This window comes from Oryza brachyantha, chromosome 7 (assembly GCF_000231095.2).
Source record: "Oryza brachyantha chromosome 7, ObraRS2, whole genome shotgun sequence".
NCBI lineage: Eukaryota > Viridiplantae > Streptophyta > Magnoliopsida > Poales > Poaceae > Oryza > Oryza brachyantha.
In genome coordinates this window covers 12,792,069-12,812,749 of record NC_023169.2, presented here as the reverse complement: position 1 = coordinate 12,812,749, position 20,681 = coordinate 12,792,069, and the positions used below count along the sequence as shown (strand labels likewise).

Below are 20,681 nucleotides of genomic sequence, written 5' to 3'. Positions count from 1 at the left end.
CTTATAGCCAGCTATTTACCTGCTCTCATCCAATGGTGTCTTGGAATCCATCTCACTCTGGAGTGCTTTATCCGTTTTGATATTTTTTGTTGATTTGGATAATGATATATAATTTTCTATATCTATCTTTGACTATATTTTTATTAAAATATATAATTATATATATAATGTTTGTTTTTATTAAATTACTCTTTATGTCTTAAATTACTCTTTATGTCTGATCTATATATACGTTGTCATAGTGTTTTTAAATTAAATACTTTAAAGTTATTAATAATTAAATCTTTAAAATGGTTGACCACACTCCTATTTAAAACGACAAAAAACATGGAACTGGAGGGAGTACTATGCTATGTTTCATACAAATAACATTATATGGGATTCAATAAAACATTTTCAGGTAAATGTTCATTTCTTGCCTAGTACTTTATTAGTAATGTATTAGTAGTTTCTAAAAAGGAATTTAGGGCCTACTTATTTGAGCTGGGTGTTATAAGTCACAACCAACTTTGAATCGTAGAACTTAATTTCAAAATTAATTTACATTTTTTTGGTTATCCTCATTTTCCTTGGTTACGGAAGCTGTAGAAAAAAAATTGCATACAGGCCTTCAAGCCTTTATGTTAAGGGCTCTTTTGAAATGCATAAATCTCAAAATACATTAAAAAAAGGAAATTCCATAATTGAAATGTGCCAACACCTCAAATTCTATGGATTGCAAAATGGAGGAAAACTACATGAATGGCATTTTGGATATATCACCGGAAAAAATTTAGAACCATAAAAGAGGTAGACACAAATAATTTGTTTCTTCAAGTGGTGGACCTTGTGTAAGGGTTCCTATGAGATACCGTTTGATTGACAAATATGTGAAACACCGAAATTTAGAGGTAGAAGAAGACGAAAACATGTAAATTTATTTTCTTCAAAATCTCTGTAGAATTGTCCGACCGATAATTAAAAGAAAAGATATGATTCGCATACTTTGTTTCAGAGGCTTTTGTAGGAACTTTTCCTATAAGATTGAAATCTTTAAACTTTCCATGTGTTTCCTACAAATCAAAGCAGGTCTAAAATTCCAAAAAATTCCCTGAATGTTCCGAGCCAATTCGAAGGAAACTTATAGGATTTTTGCATAGCTATTCCTTTGATCCAAATAACCAAACAGAAAAAAGATTCATAGAACTGAATTCCTCCCAATTTTCTCCAATAACCATTATCCTTTTGTAGTGAGCCGTAAGTCCATTTACTTCAAAACATTTTTTAAATTTTCAGATAACTACAAGGGGCCTATGTGAAAAAAATCCATCATCACGCATAAATATCCTGTCATCTCCCATTCCCCATCCTCTGCTCTGCTCTCCATTTGCTCGCGGCAGAGTGAGCGAACGAGCGAAGAGGAAGAATCTTTCGTCCTTGAAAAAGAGTAAAAGCGGCAGGTTTTTCCCTCCGGTTCCTCGTTTTGGTAGTATTCCATTGTTCCTACTCGAGCTACTACTCTACTTCCCAACGAAACAACCGAAGCAGCGGATAGAACAACAAAAGAGGAGAGCAAGGAGAAGGAATCAGAAGCAGCCGCCTACCCAGTGACGCAGAGCACCGCGGCCACCGCGGCGGGACGACATGGGCGACGCCGCCTCCAACCAAGCTGTAAGTCTCTTGGTTTTTTGTTTGCTTATTTGTCGTGGTTAATTTTGATCTTATGGTCTTTATTTTCTGGGGGAAGAAAGATGGGATTTTGCTTATGTGATTGCTGAGCAGCGGTTTCTGAATTTTTCTTGGGTGCAGGTTCTTGCGGTGAGTGATCTTGGGCAATCGAACTTGGACGCCAGCCCGGTCACCGGCGCCGGAGCAGGCGGCGGCGGCGGCGGCGGAGGGTTCATCGCCCTCGACGTCAGCGCCCTCTCCTCGCTCGCCAGCGAAGGCCAGGACACGGCAGCCGCGACGGCGACGGCGACGGCGGCGCCGCCGCGGACGCCGCGGACACCCGTAAGTGGCGCTGTACATACGCGGCTCCGTTTCTTCCGTTGTTTCTAAAGATCGATTCTTTCCTTGCTTGTGACTGACTGTGCCGCGGACCGACGCAACAGAAGGTGGTGAGGTCGCTGTCGAGGAAGGGTGAAAGGAAGCCGGCCGCCGACGGCGACGGCAATGGCGCCGCCGGTCAGTCCAGTTACAATCGCATTCAATTAGGATTCATCAGTTCATATATTTCTGAAATATTTTTTGGGAGGGGTTGCTTCTGTTGTTTTCAATTCCGTGGAGCTTTGGCAATTTGATCTTTGAAATTTAGCTAGCAATCCAATCTGACAAGTGACACATATGGTCAGGATTAATCTAATCCGGGGATGGTTTAATGCCTTTGATCGATGGAGGTGCGATGTGAGCTTCGTTTATGTGCAGGGACAGGCAAGAGGCCCCCGCTGTCCCCGCTCTTCGTTCACGTGGCGGCCGCCGACGACATGAGCGGTCTCCGGCCGGTCCACACGCCGGTGGCCGGCACGCCCGGAGGGAAGTCACGGCGGCTCGGGCGGCAGCCGGCGCCGTGGCTCGATCCCCGGAGGGTGGTCTTCTTCTTCGCCACACTGTAAGTCAACTTCAAGCATTTTCACTTGCACGTCACTACTGCTCTTCTCCTTTACGGAAAATATTTACCAAGATCTCATTACAAAATACCAAAATACGAATAGTCTCCGGGGTGATTGTTTGGAAAAAGATAAATTGTATATTTAAAAAAATAACTTATGAATAAAACTTTTATATTCATCTTCTTATAGCAATCTAAGAAACAAGTAAACAACGATGAAAAATAAACTACACTTTAAATTTAAAGGTTAAAAATTTATATTTTAACTTACAAATATTTAAAACCTTTTTGAGTATGTGTTAAGAATGCATTCGTCGGTCTTCGTACGCGTGGATGTGATCCTTAGAACTACTGGGTATTCAGTAACGTGAGGTTCCTAACCAAGTTGGAGTACGTTACTTAATTTCTTCCAATGATTAAGCGAAAAGCCGTGGTACTTAGAGCTAGCCATTCCCGAATTTCCTAAAGCGTCAGGCGGAAGAGATTAATTGGCATATCAATGTGCTGTCCTAAACAAGACAAAAACCTCGAACATGGCCGGTATTAGTAGCTGCATTAATCTGCAGCCTTTTCAGATGGTACCTAGGTTCGTTGCGACGGGTAGATAGACGAGTGATGATGCGTGCAGGAGTTGCAGCACAAGACCGGCCGGGTTTCTCGTTGGCGAGTCTGCGTTCCAGACTCGACTTTTGGTTGGTTGTCAGCTTCGGCTTGGCTACAGCGATATGGGAGAAAAGAAGGCGATTGATGAACAGCCCGTTCTTCATCTAGTTTGATGGCACAAAGAAAATCCTTGAGTTTTTCAGTGATTTTTGGACAGGGTTAACAAATCTGTTTAGGTCACGTTCGCCGGGGGCGGTAAGTTAAGTTAACACTCTCGTTTTCCATGCGCACGCTTTCCAAACTGCTAAACGGTTATAAAAATTCTATAGAAAAATTGTTTAAAAAATCATAGTAATATATTTTATATTTTATAATAATTAATAATTAGTTAATCATATACTAATCTATTAGGAATAAGTCTACATAACCCCAACGTTTTACCACCTGATCACTTAACCCCCTCACCTAACAAACCAGGTATTAACCCCCTAAACTATCTAATATCGTTTAGATTACCCCTCAAAGTGGTTTTGGTGCTTTTGCTTCTTGTTTTGCCATGCTGATAGATTTTTTTTGGACATGATATTTTGATGCCTTGTATGTTGCACTAATTTCGGTGAACATGATTGTATATGGACTAATTTGAATAGTTTGTATATTACACTATTTTTTTATGTCATGCGGAACATGATTACATATGGACTAGAAAACTGAAAGCTAACAGTTCCATTTGCACTAGAAAACTGAAAGTTTTTTGTTAGATCTTCAGAAACTGAAAATTAACAGTACCATTTAACCAAGTGTTTCCTTTATCAACGTTACCATTAAAGCTTGAATTGCATACTTGTGCAAGAAATAAGTCACATGTCCAGTACTTCAGTAGCACTAAGAAACATAAATTTGGAGAAAACCCATTAAACATGACACAAATAGGATGCTCCACAATTATTCATAAAATAGAGTAGCAAAAAAAAGCACCATATGCAACATTCATGTCTAACAAATCATAGAGTAGCTAGCAACTCTCACATTCAACTCTCAGTATGATATGTACAGACTATCCTAATTAGTCCATATACAATTATGTTCACTTAAATTAAAAAACCATATAAGACATTAAAAAACCATATTCAAAAAAAATCTGCTAGCATGGCAAAACAAGAAGCAAAACCACCAAAACCACCGTGAGGGAGTAATCTAAACAGTATTAGATAGTTTAGGGGTTAAATACCTGGTTTGTTAGGTGAGGAGGTTAAGTGATCAGGTGGTAAAACGTTAGGGGATTATGTAGACTTATCCAATCTATTACTGCGTTTTTCGTTTAAGTAGGTTAACTTATCCACCCTCTCCCTGAACGCAGCCTTTAGTCTCCTTCTGAGCAGTTTTGTCCATAGCACTGATTACCACTCGATTACCATGAAAACCCAGAAAAATTGGGCAATTTTGCTGAAATGTTGAATTTTGGCTAGTCTAACTTTTAAGTTAGAGGAGATCTATAACTTTTAAGTCAGTGATATCCTTGGTTGCGGTTGCGTTTGTCATCTCTTTTTTTGGTTGATCTTGTAGGAAGAACGCTGAATTTCCCAATGTTTCACTCATCAGCATTGCACTCCCCCAAAATTTATACTGAATTGGACATGCTGTATGCTCATGCCGTTTCCTGGTTTGTACAGGTCAAGCGTGGGAACGTTGATCCTGCTCTACTTCACACTCTCCATGAGCAAGATGGGCGGCGGCGGCGGCGGCGGCGGCAGCGATGCTCGGTGAAACGCCGTCCGTTGAAAGCGAAGAAAAAAAATTTTGTGTTCTCAACCCAATCTGTAAATGTCTTGAGGAGGCATGATGTTTTCTACAACGACTCAGGCATCAAAAAGAGTGATGCTCTCAAGGGTCACAAAGAAAGAAATATACAGAGTGAATGGCAGTGAAGAGATCAGGCTGGAACAGAGCCTGATGGCGAAGTCTGTGGTGGTAGCTGTATACTCTTCTCTGTTTCTGTCCTGATTTCTTCAGTTATTTTTTCTCTCCTTTCTTTTTGGCACAAACTAGTACATCATACATGTCGCTTTGGAGCGATGATACTAGATTTTTCATCCTTGATGTTGTTGCAAATACACAAGCAATCAAAGCATACAGATGGACACTGATGTATTTGAAAGAATTGTCTTTTACTCATATGTCATTTCTGTAAGAGTGGTACATGACTTAAACAAAAGAGTTAAACGAACGAACAAAGAATATGACACAGCTCACAAGGTGGTGATGATCTACAAAAAGAATAGATACCCTCTATATGCACAGGTAATGCTAACCTAATAAGAGACGTGAAAAATGCCGGATAGGGCTAGGTAGGTTTTTAGACTTTTGGATTCACTTCACAGCTGCAAGACTTAAAAGTCCCTAGCAAAAATCTTTTGATACTCAACGTGAGTGTTAACCATCTCTGACAGATAATCGTAGACTCTAATTGGAGCCACCCTGCAAGAACAGAAACAGATTTCTTAAGATATTCAGTTCAGTGCAGACAAATTCAGGACACCTACCTTAGCAACCTAAAAGGAACGTTTTTTTGGAAGATTTTTCAACACAACGAAAATAATGACTGACTATATCCGGCATTTTTCAGGGTGCGAAAAACATGCAGTTGATTGGCAGCCATTGCCACACTGCTCCCTCCATTTTAAAATATAAAACATATTTGTATCGTTAGGACAAGGCTTTAACCAACAATTGTTTTATTAGGATATCATTTATGCGAGTGCTAAAGCATAATCATTAAGTAATTACCTTTGAATGCAAATATAATAAATTCAATTTTTTAACAAAAAAATATATCTTAAAAGAGTAATTGTTGGTTAAAGCCTTTTCTAACGAGACAAAATAGGCCTAGTAGTTTGAAACGGAGGGAATACCTTTTTAGTCAGGAAATAGTGGATACACATATGCCAGTTTGTCATTTGAAAAGGCTGAGTTGTGAACTTATTCCCACTTTTTTATCAGACACATAGTATCAAGTGTGAAACAAGGATTATATCTCATAAGCATTTTTCCCTTGAGCTGCTGCTGCAATTTCCATCTAACCAGATTTCTGATAAGCTCAACCGAACTTCAGTGACTGGAGATGTGGTTCAGGATGGCCCTGGTCTAGCAGACAAACTACATTTTTGGTTGAAGCACATCTTACCAGAACTCCATTCTGGTACTTACAACCACACGTCCACAAGATAAGTTGCACACTTTGAAAAAGGCAACCATAAAATAGGAAATTTCACTCCAAACAATAACACCCACCGGATTGAATGCAACATGTGCCAGAAAAATGTTAGGAAATATACATCAGAAAGAAGAAAAGAAAAGATTGAAATTAGCACAGATTAGCTTCAACTTTCAAGTGTCCTAATTGGAAACTAGATCTACTTTCAATAACTTTTAAAAATCCCTCCCGTCTAATCCAAGAGAAATTCTTCAACAAATGATCCTAATGGTTAGAATTAGAAGATATCATGACGGAATTTGTCAGGCGTCCACATGTAAACATATTGTACTGACGGCTATCTTAGTTCTCTGCAAGTATCATGAGTCTAGTTTATCTGGTAAATTTTGGGCGATGCAACCTAGTGTTTTACCTAATTAATTAGCAAAGAATTAATTGACCAAAACAATTGCTGCTGTTGAAAACTCAGAGCATGAAATATACATTTATTACTGTGCACTATGCTGGACCTTATTTATTTAGATACAGAAGCCACCTAGAAGGTGGTAACACAAATTATGAGTTAATAAAAATAAGGGTGGGCTAAGGTACTCTTGACATTTATCAAAACACATGTACTTTACAAGGCGCAGAAGAGATAGAACATGATGCTAGTACCGTTTTGATATGCGTGGCATGGCGCATTTCTGTTTCCTGTCATGGAATATCCTCACAACGACGGCAGCTGTTTCCTCTATGGCTTTTCCAGTGACTTCTGCACAAAAACAAAACAAAACAAAACTACACTTTAATATATGAAAGTACAAGAGAATGTTTCCACAGAGACAATTAAACTCATCGTACCGATGACTGGCCATATAGGATGCTGGGAGAAAATTTGATTGGCATGATCCAATTCCCCCCTCACATGCTCCATTTCGGCATAATTGCTCTTTTGCCCATGAAATCCTAGAGTTTTGGCCCTAGCCTTCCTTATTGCTTGAAGAACCACAGGGTTTATTGTCAATCCAAAAATCTTGTCTTGATCAATCTCAAAAAGGGACTTTGGAAGATTCACTCCCATCACAATTGGAACATTTGCCACTTTATACCCTTTTTGAGCCAGATATATTGACAATGGTGTCTTTCCGGTACGTGAAACACCAACAAGTACAATGTGTGCACGGTTAAGGTTCTGTGGCTGAGCACCATCATCTTGTTTGATGGTGAAATCAATAGCTTCAATTCGTCGGAAGTAATCCTCAGTAAGTTGACCCTTCCGGCTAGGAGAACTTCGTGGAATTCCAGATGGAGCAACACCAATATGGGAAGCTATGGCTTCAATAGTAGGACGAAGAATATCATTGGATGGAACACCCCATAGCTCACAGGCCTTCTTAGTTGCCTCAGCCATTGAAGGATCAGCAAGAGTATATAAAAGCAGTGCTCCTTCTTTTGCTGCTTGCTTTACGATCTCAATAAGTCTATCCATATCATCAACCTAAAGCAAATTTATAGCAGAAGAAAAAATAATCAGCACTAAGAAAACTACACAGCTAACTTAATGTATTACCCAGTGCAACTGCAAATAAAGGTCGGTGACTAGTGTATAATGGGAGGTATCTAAACCAGGAAACCGAAATAACCCCTTCTATTCAATAGTGATTCAACCAGACAGAATGATCATGGCAAATTGGCAATAAGAACCTCAATGTCTGAATATCCAAAGTGCTATGGTATTTATTTGTTCTCTACCCCAAAATATATGCAAAGTGGTGAAAACTATTTTCACTGATGAAACATATACAAATGTATGGAGTAACCAGCCATATACACTTCCATGATCCATAAAAATGAGAATTATCTGGATATCTGTTTACTAAAAATATGTCGCAGTAATATAGATGGAAATAGTCTTTTCCTCCATAAGGACAAGCAACCAGTGATTCTTCTTTTTTTTTTCCAAAAACACAGAAGGACCCACTTCATTTCATTAAGAGAAATATTTGCAAGAGAGAGAGAGAGAGATGCCCAACGAAAACTCTCCGGTGCATTTTACTGGTAGTATTATACTACCAGTAGAAAAAAGGTATTTTCATACTTTGTTAATTACTTGATTAGCAATATTTTTGTAATTTTGTTTTCTTTTGCAATAAAGATCACAACAAAAATGACGATATTACCCTTTCAAATTTCTACTACACCCAATGTTGTCTGATCGGCTGATCGAACCTGATCGCCATGGCACCGATCAGGTCGATCAGACCGATTAATCGAGTCCGATCGGTACAGTACTACAATCTATGCAATGTACTAGTGTGCAATATAAAATACAATAATAGATGAATTATTTGACAGTTAGATGGTAATTACCTTTGAGCTTTGTTGTTTGAGGTGCCCATAACTCCAGATTCTAGTCCTATACTCCATATATTTCTAAGAGACTAAAATTCTAGTCCCATACTCCATACTAAAATTCGCCGAGACTAAAGATTGCCCAACCCAACTCAAAACTCCAAAGTCACATGCTGATAGATTGATCGCCACCCCTTCTAATTGCCCGATTAATCGGACCTAATCATCGGCTAACCAGACAATCAGGTTTCTGATCGGTCTGATCGTTTCGAATGGCCTAATCGAGGTCAGGGGACCGATCAGCCCGATTAATTGTGATTAATCGGACGATCAGATAACACTGACTACACCTAATATTATTAGTAGTATAATTTAATCATAGTCGTCCGATAAAAGTAGATCAACTGTATGGATTAAATTCTACTACCAGTAAAATGCACCGGAGTCGGCCAATATCCCCAAAAAGGAAAAACAGCGTCATAACATTATGCGCCACATCCCCTAAAAAAGGACTAGCCATCTATAAGTAGCGACCTACTAAGAAGTTTATGGAGCGCTTTGGCTCCAACGATACTCCAAAGAGTACTCCCTAGCCACGGCTTGAACACTCCAACGATACTCCAAAGAGTACTCCCTAGCCACGGCTTGAACAACAGCCGAGGTATTGGGCGTAGCAACCAGTGCTTCCAACAGTGAGCATATTTGAACAGACTATCATTTAACAGTGATAGCATGAAAATGAATTTTATTTCTTCCACTCCCAGACAATTCATAATGTGATGTTAGACCAAGTATTCACACACTACTGATTTTACAGTAAATCTGATATATCTAGTTACTAAAACAAAGGTGAAAAGAAGCCCAAGGGTTAGTGAATGGAAAGTACCACGTTAGTGAACGGAAAAGGAGACTTACTTACGCCGTTGATAACGGTGTAGATTAATCGGATATATGTGTAGAATATTGCTCTAATTATACTACTGTATTTTCAGAATAAACCCAAGAGTTGTAGAACAAATACAATTATGCTTTCGATTAAACTATAGTCTAGCTTGTGAAAGGAAATTCAGCTGGTTCTTTGAAATCTAGATAGTGATAATTAAAAGTGAAATCAAGTATCTCAAATCCCCAATTAGCCAATTCTGATATTGCACAGCAAGGCACGAAACAGGTATGCAGCAAAAGCAATCAATCTGAGAAAGAAAGTCGTACATGAACCATAAAGCAAAATTGAAGCACAAATTCACAGCTAAAATCCAAAATCTCTTGCTTCCCTAGTTGGCTTGAAGAGCAGAACATCTGCTATTAGCCTGTTACTATGCACTACGTTGGCATATTATGATTCTCCAGCAAGAACAAAAATTATTCTACGAAGCAGACATATCTGGTTGGATAGTGGCCTCAGAAAGGACCTTGCTGGACAGTGGAGATCATAGATCCCCAAAATTGAAAGAATCAAGTCAACAAAGGGCGGCGAAAAAGATTAAAAAAAGGATGTTTACCCCGTTGAACAGGTGAGTGTTGACGGCGCAGCCGCGGTCGACGAGGCAGTGCTCGAACTGCCCGAGCGCGGCGTTGACGGAGTGCTCCGCCGTCCACCCCGTCCCGTCGGACACCATGTAGATCGACTTCGCCTTCTCGTCCCTCCCGACCCCGACCACTCCGTCGTCCATGTACTCCTCCTCCACCGCCACCTTCGCCGCCGCGGCCGCAGCCTCGTCGGACGACGGCTGCTGCCTGGTCGGGGTCGTCGGCGCCGCGCGGTCCCGTATCGTCGGCCACTCCAGCCTCCGCCCGGACCGGTGCGCGCGCGCGCGCGACCACCGGTTCAGCTGCGAGCTCCCGAGCTGCGCGGGGGAGCGCGGGGTGGTGGTGTTGGTGGTGGCCGCCGCCGCATCCCTCTCCCCCGGCTCTTTGTCCGGCCCGGGGCTCGGCAGCGCGGTGTCGGCGGCCGGCAGGCACGAGGGCGTCATCAGGCGGCGGCCCTGGAGGCGAGGGGACGGCGGGAGGAGCAGCGACGGCGGCGGCGACGCCAGCTTGGCGCTTATCATCGACCCGAGCCGCGGCGACGTCGGCGACGACGACGACATCCTTGGTTCCCCTATGCTGCTGCTGGCTGGCTGCTCTGAGCTGCGTACCCGCGACCGTACGACAGATTTTTTTTTTCCTCCCCCTCTTTTTCGCTTCGTGTTGGACGACGCTTCGGTGGTGTTGCGAGGCGCAGCGTTCTTATCACGGGGTTGGGTTGGCTCCTCGGCGTCGGCGACGGTAAAAAAACGTGGGACGCCGACCGGGCGCCACCGGGGTTGGACTAGGCGACTAGCGGGACTGAAAATGATTGGTGTGGTGTTGGCAAGGCAAGGCTGGTTTTCGGCGTCTCTTCGCCGTTGGAATCTGGCAGCGTTTGCACGAGTCGTTTCTACAGCGGTGGTGGTTTCTTTCTTCGTTTTCGCATTCGGCGTCGCTGCGTCAGTGCGCCACGCCGTCAGCCCGGCACCTTGTTCATCGACACGGCGGTTTTATGGATTTTCAGTGCTGCCTCACTTATACTGTTATAAATATGCTCTTATGTATCTGTTCTCTCAAGTAAATAATTAAATATATATATATTTAATATGTTTAGTTTTGTTAACTAGCGGCTGCGGTTGTTTTAAATATCCATAGTCTCGTTTAATAGTTAAAGTAGTTAATTGCTAATCTATAAGCAACTGTATAGTCTTAAACACGAGAGATATGGTAGGTGATAACTCATCAAGTTATCATAGATATCAGGTATGATTTTGTTAATAGTCAATGATTGTTATTTAGAACTCTAATAGAAATGATCCTATTATATTTTCTTGATTAAATGGTAGTGAGAGATAGTAGGTGGGTTTAGATGAAAGACCCAGTGTGATAAACATGGATGGTTAGCGAGACAACGGTCATGCCATCAAACTATCGAGGCCACGGGGATGAAAAGTGTGTTGGTTAGGTTGGATTGTGTGTGGGTAATTAAGAGCAAGGACGACCATATATATTTGGCAATGGGAATATTGAATATAGGGAAGGAGAGGCATGGGGGTGGAAGATCTTGCCAAAATCCATGAAGTGAGATGATCATAATGCTTAAAGAAAGTTGAATTATGGAAGATGAGGGAAATGAGGATATTGTTGGAGAGAGGTGCTAGCGCTCAAAGAGAGGTGGTGTACAGGTGCGATGAACATATGTATCACAACATGTGGTGGCGAGGATAAGATCAAGAGAAACAGAGGAGGGATATAACAAGGTTACTATATTATAATTTCTACGTGAGTCTCAATGAGATCTAAACCGTTTAAAAAGTGATCATTACCAATAGATTTGATAAAAAGTAGACAATTGACAAATAGTCAATCCCACATAGAAATACTAAACACAGAAGTGGGATAAAATGCAAATTTTGAATGGTTTATATGTCTAAACATGGTACGGTGAAGACTATCCAAGACTTACAATATAATAAATAAAAAAATTATAAATGTCTCATATTGCCCACTAAGATAATAGAATTTCATACTCCAAATTATCACTACACTTTACTAGATATTTGCATTCCTAGCTTTGTGTAATTCCTATGTAAAAGAAAATCTACGCATAGGGTTGTGCCTCACAAACCAAATGGCATTTAACATTCATCAATGTTATTAGCCTCCTCATAGGCCCATCTCCAAGAATTTGGGAGCCCTAAGACAAAATACAAATTAAGATCTTAAATTGTCTATTGAGTATCTTCCTATATGATTGAAAAACATCAAGGAGACGAGATGCATCAGGCATGTCCTTTACGAGTCTAACAAGGTGAGGGGCAACCACTCATCCATTTATGAGTGACAATTTCTTATGTGATAGGTTATTATTGTTGTTATATTGTGGGAGGAAGAAGAAGAAAGGCATCATTATCATCGACCAAATGTTAGGTCTGTCGGTCACTGCTCGTTTCCTCATGCTAGCAGGGGAACAACAAATGCCTCAATGAGACGGCATCCAGCACGTGACAAACTACTTTGGCATGGGTACATGAAAGATGAACCGTCATCACCCAGAATGTAATCAAACATACACATGCACTCATTGCTTAAGAATGGGGACTGATGTTGTGATATGACTTACCCTCAACCTAATAGGATCTGGCCGTAACTAGATGTCACATGTCGCATGCCCACACTGTCGCACCAAGCTAGCTAGTTGGGCTATCTCTAATGGAGTTGTGGCCTTTGGATTTTTATATTTGCCTTACGTATGTTCTGTATCATCGCTCGGTTCATAAATCCTTATTTAAGGTCTACAGGAACAAAGAAATTATAGAAACATTATAGAGCATTAGAAATAATTCCTATAAATTATGTAAAAGAGTCATATGCTCTATACGATATGAATAGTATGTTCTAACTTTTTCAATAAAAATAGATTTAGTAAGAAAATATGATAACAGAAATTCTACGTGATGGCATCCCTTGCCAACAGGATAAATTAATAATCCACTCGTTTTCATAGTGCCTCCTTCCCGACGTCGGCGCCGCATGCTCCATCACCGTTGTTGCGGCCTCCCCCCATGCTCACGCCTCCGCATTGCCAGCGCGGCCTTCCCTGCGTGCCCGCGCTGCTCCCTTTGCACAGTTGTTTCCTCCTCCGGGGATTTCACCGCCAGTGCTGATCTCCACCCGTACTATAGGGGGACTTCGTCGCCGCCGCCAATCTCCGTCGGCGCTCTCCCCTTCGCTGGATTCGCCGCACTCCGCTGCACCTCCGTGTTGTCCGTCGTGTGTGTCGATGATATCAGATGTTACTAACTGATATGAGATGGTCCCAACAGGTATCATCTAGTTTATAATTTATTGCGTTTAAATGTGATTTCGTTGTGTAGTCAGGCTGATATAATAAACCGCTGAATTGAGTTATTGAACCGTGACTACGTAGGAACTGTAGTAATAAATTGACAGTGGCACAAAAAGATATTATCACCTTCGCCTGTTGCAATGGCATAAAGCAGCACTCTACTTTTCTTCTTCTCAATTTGACAACATAAGCAACGTTGTCTCGATTGTCCCAAATTTATATATAGCGGTTTGTAACACCAGCCTCCGGTCATTATCCAATTCCACCGTCTCGAGCACACCCACCAAAAGCCTCGACATCCTCTCGGCTCTCGCAAGTTGACCCAGACATTTTATAACACAAGTGATGTCATGGCTCATGAGATCAGGTGCAGCCTCGACCAGGATTGCATCATCCATGGCCCGGCCCAAGGCAAGAAGACTACTACACCCGCGGTGATGACGACACGGAAATCCGCCGCGGGTAGACGACGCGCGTGCAAGAAACCGCCCATCCGGATCCAGGCGCCCGCCCGCCCTGCCGCGCTCAGCGCGAGCCTGTGGATTTGGGGGGGCGGCACCACGATTTCGCCCGCTTTTTTTTCTTTTTTCTGCTTCCGTCCCCACGCACCGAACCACAACACCATCAGCGGCGACGTCCCTGGCTATCCGCGCACGCACGCAGCCCATCGTTTCGGTGAAATTCGGTCAACATGCCGTCGTCGCCTGATCGGTCGGGACTCGGGAGTGTCCATGCAGATTCGTTGCCTTGGCCCTTGGCTATGGGAGACGAAACCATCCGTGAACGACATCGATCGGTATTTCTTTATCTGGTAGACCAAAGAATGATGTCCAGGAAGAACAGAAGCACAGTACCGGAAGTCTGGCGCTGATAAGCATATATTCCGCTTGTATCTAAATTTCCCTATATATTAGTAAGTATATTTTATTTATTAATATCGATATGAATATAGGAAGTCCAAAATATTTTATAATATAATTATATAAATCAAGTTAATACTCTCTCCGGTTCATAAAACTTGTCATTTTGGACCAAGTTAAGATCAAACTTTTAATCCGCAAGTAGAAATAACTTTTCGAATATGCTCTTTACATACACAGAGACTATAAAATAGTCTTAAAACGTACTCCAATAAAATTGTATGTTTGTTAAGTAAATGCTTATCTCCTAAGAAAATCAACATCAAATCCAAATAGGATCCTGCACTACAAATAACTATCTCATTTTCCCCATAGAAAGTGGTATATGCCAACACATCAAGATCCCAGTCTTTTTGCTTTACTTCTACTTGTAAGATAAACTTTAAATTTCAATTTTAAATTTGGAGTTGATTTAAATTTTTTATTATTATTATAGTTTATTTGTAGCATTTACTTTTAGATCACCAAGAACATCTATATAAATATTTTATTAAAAATATTTTTTGTTTACGAACATATATACCATTTCAGTATTTTCATGAAAAAGAAGTGATGACCGTGCAATATTTGCACATAGATCTAGCATTGTTACAGTATCTAATTATATTAATATAATAAAATGGATCAAATAAAGAGAAATATTATTTTGCCCTTACATTTATAACAAAGAATATTTATGCTGATTGCTATGGAAAGGGACCTTGCTGCTTCATGTCTAAAACCATTGAAAATAAAAGAAATAAATCGTATACATGTCATTTCACATAAGAGCCCAATAGAGATGGTCCAATCAGCCCAACCATATTTATTTCATTCCATTTTATTTTTGGCCCATTTAAGTTTTAGATTAAGATCCAAAAGATAAGTGGGCCTTTGTATTCAATGACCATCACGCGTTCCATCCTCTGTACCCTATCTCTTCCACCTACCCGTTCCTCTCGATACCATAAATAGTCTCTCTCCTCCCCTAAGTCATTCCTCATAGACGCCTTCGTCGCCGCCACTACTGTCGCGGGCCTAGGTTGTATCGAGGGCTTTGTTCTCTTCCAGGCTCCGCTATCACTTTTGTAGTTGTCAAATTTGCCTTAGAGTTGAAGATCTACAATAGATCCGATGGGGTGAGCTCTATTCGCTTTTTCGACGTTTCATTTTATATGTGTTTTACTTAAGAGATTTCTTTTCTAGATGAGTTTTACGGTTATTTCTTTGTTCGATGCACTGTTAAACTGTTCATTTTAGTGATCTCTCGTCAATGAATTTCAGTCATGCCATTTTTAGACCGAGGTAATTCTTTGTTAGATGGATTTGTTAATTTCACAGTATGCCGCTCCAATCTGGATGCGCTCGTAAAGGTACGATTTGTGTGCCTGTTTTTGTAGCGGTGAGTATGCGCATGTTACGAGCGTGTATGTTTGTAAAATATTCAAAAAAAAACTTTGCGAGATGGATTTAGACAATTCCCTTCATAAGATGGGATTTTAAGACAATCCATAAATACAATAATTGTATTTATCACAATTTTTTCCCCTCAAGATGTATTTTTTTTTTCAAATTTTAGGAGCGACTGGACGACCCTCACAGGGTGCCTGGTGCTGCTAATCGCCGAACGCCTACTGGCGAATGACGTCACCGACTATATTCGCTTCCGCGCCGTGTGCAACTCCTGGAGGCAACACACCGAGGACCCGCGCGTCGGCGACGGTCTGGAGCCCAGGTACCTCCCGAGGTCATGGATCATGCTGGAGGAGGCCCCCGTTGCACCGTTCCGCCACCGGTTCCTCAACACCAACTCCGGCGGCGTCATCACCGTCGACATCCCGGAGCTCGAGGACTGCGACGTCCTGGGCCCGTCCCTGGGAGGGCTCCTCACGCTGCGCGAGAAGCGCACCCATGCGCTGGGCCTCTTCCACCCGCTGACGAGCTACATCACCCAGCTGCCCCCGCTCGTCTCGCTGCTCCACCCGGTGGCGAACGACCCGACGCTGGTGGAGCCCGAGTACCACCAGCCGACGGCCATCGGCTTCTCCGACGGGTGGAGGACGGTGGCCATCTTCTGCAAGATGGTCGACAAGGTCGCCGTCGCCAAGCCGGGCGACTGGAACTGGAGGTGGATCTCCGTGCGGCCCTATCTCATGAAGTCGGCCGCCTCGGTCGCGGGCTACTTCTTCCTCGTCTCCAAGACCACCCTCTTCGAGCTGAGCAGCGACGGCGCCCACGGCCACGGGCTCCCGAGGGTGACGCCGGTCGCCGACGTGCCCGTGCCCGGCGGCGTCGTCCCGTCGTCGTGCCGCCACACCCTGGTGGAGGACGACGGCGACAGGCTGACGCTGGTGAAGGAGGTCTTCTACTGGCCCCAGGGGCGGGAGCCGCCGCCGGAGGGCCCCAACATGCTGACGATGCCCAGGCGGTGCAGCGTGTACACGGTGGACCTGGGGCCCATGACGGTGGTGCCGTCGCGGCTCAACGGGCGCGCGCTCTTCGTCGGCGACGACCGCGCGGTCTGGGCGTGGCCCGGGGCGTTCCCCGGCTCCCACCTCGCCGCCGACACCATCTACACCGCCCGCCCCAACAGGCTCTTCACCGTGCACGCCTGCCGCGTCGCGCCCTCCGGCCCGCTCAACGTCGTGCTCCACGCGCACAGGCTCGCCGACGGCTCCGCCGTGCGGTCTCAGTTCGGGAACGACGAGACCGAGGCGGTGAACCCCAAGGGGATCGTCGAGGCCGTCTCCAGCTACGTCGGCAGCGACCGCGGCGGCCGCGCGCGCCCGCAGCTGTACATGGCCGGCCCTGCCGTGTAGTCCAAAACTGATGACTTTGGTAGTGGTGAGGAATTCGTGCTGGAATTTCTTCATCACGCACTTTGGTCTTGTTCTGCTGCAATAATAATGGAAAAAAAAACATGTCGTCTTCCTGGTTTCTGTGAATGTTTTGTGTTTCTGAAAAGGCTGCCCCATCCATCGATTTTTCCATGGCATGCATTTCGGCTCATTTTCGTATGAGATTGCACAGCAAGAGTAATCAGGTTCACTTTTAGAAGATGACGACGACGACTAATAGCAACAGAAACGTCCCCTGAGATCAGGTTGCTGTTTGTGCAGAAAAACAGGACCAGTGAAGAGAGTGATAGACTGGACAAGTTCTTTTCAGAAGTTAATATTACCCTAATCGTCTCACGCAAAGCATGATTAGCTTATGATTAATCGATAATTAAGGATTAAAAAAATTAAAAAATGGATTTGTTCGATTTTTAAAGAAACTTTTATATAGAAATTTTTTACATAAAACAAAACATTTAACAGTTGAAAAAGCGTTGGAATAGATATCGCGAGGAGGGAGCAGCTAATCATATAGAGAGTATATTAGGTAAGAGTAGTAAATAACAGGGGCTCAGCAAAATTATAAAAGGAGGATAAACCAGGTATCAAAAACAAGATTACTTCAGAATCACCTCAAGTTGAGTGTACGTACTCAGATTCAGGCTTCTAGGTTTCCTCTCTGATCCTGGTAGCCTTCATGAGATTTTTACAAACACTATTCCATATAAGCATACGCCAGAACAAGGATTTGTTAACTAAAACCAACATAAACATGTATGGTTGTCACATATCAATTTCAACATGGTGGTTTGACATTCAGAAAGCTAAACTAGTTAAAGATCCTCCACATCCTGCTTGGATGATGTCGGATGACCTTGATACTCCAATTTTGCACCTAAGCTTGCTGTGATAACCCTGAATTTCAACCTTATCTTCTCCATTATGTCTTGAACTTGCTCATCTTCTGGATTGGACAACGGATAGCTTCTCATCAGTGCAGCTAGTTGCTCGATGTTCTTCCTGACCCGAGCTGAGAAAGCATTTTGATCAATTGAAACTAATGACATCCAAACATCCACGCATCCCTGGTAGAAACCTAGTTCTTCACCTACTTGGAAACCATTCTTTAAACCAACCTGCCTTCCCTCTTCTTTTCCGGACACCAAGCCGTCACTATAACCATTCTTGAAACCCGCTTGATAGTGTGTCTCATCTAAGAGTACTGATGGTTCAAGAAAATCAATATCATCCTTAGGTTTCTGATCCATGGTACGAATAAAAGGTTCTAAAGAGTTCTCTAAAAAGAAGGATTCCAGGAGACCTGCTTGACAAGTCCAAAAAAAAGGTGCACGGTAAGAGAATGCATGCATATCTAAAGGCCACGAGACAAAAATATTAATTAAAAAAAGAGATGGAAAACTGCAACTAGAATTTCTGCAGTGCAATGAACTAAAATGCATTGCACGTCAAACAAAGAAAAAAATACAAATGATTATTCATTAAATTACTCACTCTAGATGTTTGAAAGCTTTATGCACATTTTATTTAACGAGCAGTGTCTTACAACCTCAGTTCCTCACACAAAATCAGTCCCTACAGAGACCATTCAAATCATCATAAATCCCTTGAATCAGATTTTAGCCCCAAGGTTGAACAGAAGATATACAACTTACAGAACCTATGTTTTCTAAACACTATGATTTCTTTTTTTTTTTTTGCTGTAAAAAAAACTCTCCTAATAATCCTATTAGATTTCTATAGGAGAAAGGAACATCCCTTATAGAAAGGTGATTGGAATGACAGTCTAATCACAAAACCCGAGCATTAATCTCTAGTGTGACTGAAATTGACAAAGGCAGCGATTTTAGGGGATTGAACATACGTTTATCATCTTTACAGTCTTTACATAAGTCTGAAGAGTAAGTTTCCCATATCTCGCTTCTATCTTAAAGATACTCTTGGCTGCTACTGGACTACTCTCACTACCAAAGAATATGAACAAATCATGATGTAGGATAGCCATAATTATGCTAGAAATCACAGCTCACTGAAAAACTGAATCCAGTCAAGTTAAAGCAGTAGGAGTTAATACTTCAGTTGTGCGTTGCTCCCAAGAACAGGGCGTCAGTTTCCGCAATACCTCTGGAACCGCCATGCTGTCAGTGGCGGAGGATGGAAAAAAAAAGAGGTATGGCGGAGAGCTAAGTGTAATGCTAAGTGCATAATAAAATTTCTCCTTTACATGATAATATAAGAGGCTGCAGTTACACCAAGTCTAACATTTAAATTAAAAACGTATAAGCGAGCTTTAAAGTTGAATTGTACCTTAAGAAAATATAGATTCGACGCAAGAGGAGAGCATAGTGCATAGATGATAGAGATATGAATAATTTGCTATTACTCTCTGCAAAAAAAATCAATAAAATAATAGTAAATTGATAATGGATATATATATATATTGATGTAAAGAAATAGAAAGAGAATGTATAGCCGGCAGTCGGTAGATATATATAATTCGCTGTTATCTTTCCTTTTCCTTTCCCATCCATCTTCTATTCTTCTAAATTATTGAACTAATATCAATCACAGATTCACAATTCACAAATTCACAATTGTGATTCGGTACATCAAAAAGTAAAACCAGAAATTCACAATACCACCATTCAATATTAGTTCAACAATTTAAATCTCTGGTCTTCTATTCCCTCACCGAGAAGTGTCAGATTACGCCGGCAGCCGGCTGCTGCAGCCCGCAGGTCCACAGCCCCTCGCGGCCTCGCGGCCTCGCCGGCTCGCCGTCGCCGCCCCGGACGCCCCCTCCGCCGCCGGGCGCCGACCCGCCGCTCAGCCGCTGCCACCTGGCAGTGCCGGCCGCAGGTCCACAGCTGACAGCCCCCCTCGCGCCCTCGCCGGCCCGCTGCCCCCTTCGGCCTCCGCCGCCGGGCGCCAGTCCGCCGCTCAGCCGCTGGCCGGTGGGATTGGGGAGTGGGCGGGTGGGGGTGGGGAGAACGGGAGTCGGGAGGGGAGAGACAGAGAGAGGTTGATGCGACGACGCCGCCTGGACCACCTCCGCTCCGGCCGCCTCCGGCAAGGCGGAACGACGACGGCGGGCGGCGGCGGCTTCGGCTCGGTCTCGGCCTGCGGCTGCGTCCGGGCGTGCGACGGTGCGAGGACGCGAGGTGCGCGAGTGCGGGTCTTTCAACTATTTGCCCCTTTATTCGTTGCCACGTTCCCAAATGACATTCTCCTTGTTAACCTCTATTTTTTGCCATTGAAATGTAACAATTGTTGATTTGTGTCATTCTCACCATATTATGTCTCCACCTCAATGTCATATCATCTGGACAAG

The 20,681-nt window shown here is 42.9% G+C and overlaps 4 protein-coding genes across 4 annotated transcripts; 2 read left to right on the top strand and 2 right to left on the bottom strand.

Moving 5' to 3' along the window:
* The first annotated feature begins 1,363 nt into the window (after nucleotides 1-1,363).
* On the top strand, nucleotides 1,364-5,348 carry LOC102710713. The gene is made up of 5 exons (XM_006657722.3): nucleotides 1,364-1,650; nucleotides 1,789-1,989; nucleotides 2,091-2,163; nucleotides 2,404-2,587; nucleotides 4,864-5,348. The coding sequence occupies exons 1-5, from the start codon at nucleotides 1,624-1,626 to the stop codon at nucleotides 4,955-4,957; spliced, it is 579 nt and encodes a 192-aa protein (XP_006657785.1). The 5' UTR covers nucleotides 1,364-1,623; the 3' UTR covers nucleotides 4,958-5,348.
* On the bottom strand, nucleotides 5,340-10,965 carry LOC102710420 (probable pyruvate, phosphate dikinase regulatory protein, chloroplastic). Its single transcript, XM_006657721.2, has 4 exons — nucleotides 10,241-10,965; nucleotides 7,248-7,884; nucleotides 7,062-7,158; nucleotides 5,340-5,668 (listed from the first exon to the last, which is right to left on the bottom strand). The coding sequence occupies exons 1-4, from the start codon at nucleotides 10,826-10,828 to the stop codon at nucleotides 5,581-5,583; spliced, it is 1,410 nt and encodes a 469-aa protein (XP_006657784.2). The 5' UTR covers nucleotides 10,829-10,965; the 3' UTR covers nucleotides 5,340-5,580.
* A 4,582-nt stretch (nucleotides 10,966-15,547) lies between these two features.
* LOC102720895 lies at nucleotides 15,548-17,463 on the top strand. Its single transcript, XM_006658571.3, has 2 exons — nucleotides 15,548-15,634; nucleotides 16,075-17,463. The coding sequence occupies exons 1-2, from the start codon at nucleotides 15,630-15,632 to the stop codon at nucleotides 17,312-17,314; spliced, it is 1,245 nt and encodes a 414-aa protein (XP_006658634.2). The 5' UTR covers nucleotides 15,548-15,629; the 3' UTR covers nucleotides 17,315-17,463.
* Nucleotides 17,464-17,975: 512 nt separating this feature from the next.
* Nucleotides 17,976-18,653, bottom strand: LOC107304590 (protein LTO1 homolog). The gene has a single exon (XM_015839420.1). The coding sequence runs from the start codon at nucleotides 18,598-18,600 to the stop codon at nucleotides 18,166-18,168; it is 435 nt and encodes a 144-aa protein (XP_015694906.1). The 5' UTR covers nucleotides 18,601-18,653; the 3' UTR covers nucleotides 17,976-18,165.
* Nucleotides 18,654-20,681: the final 2,028 nt, after the last annotated feature.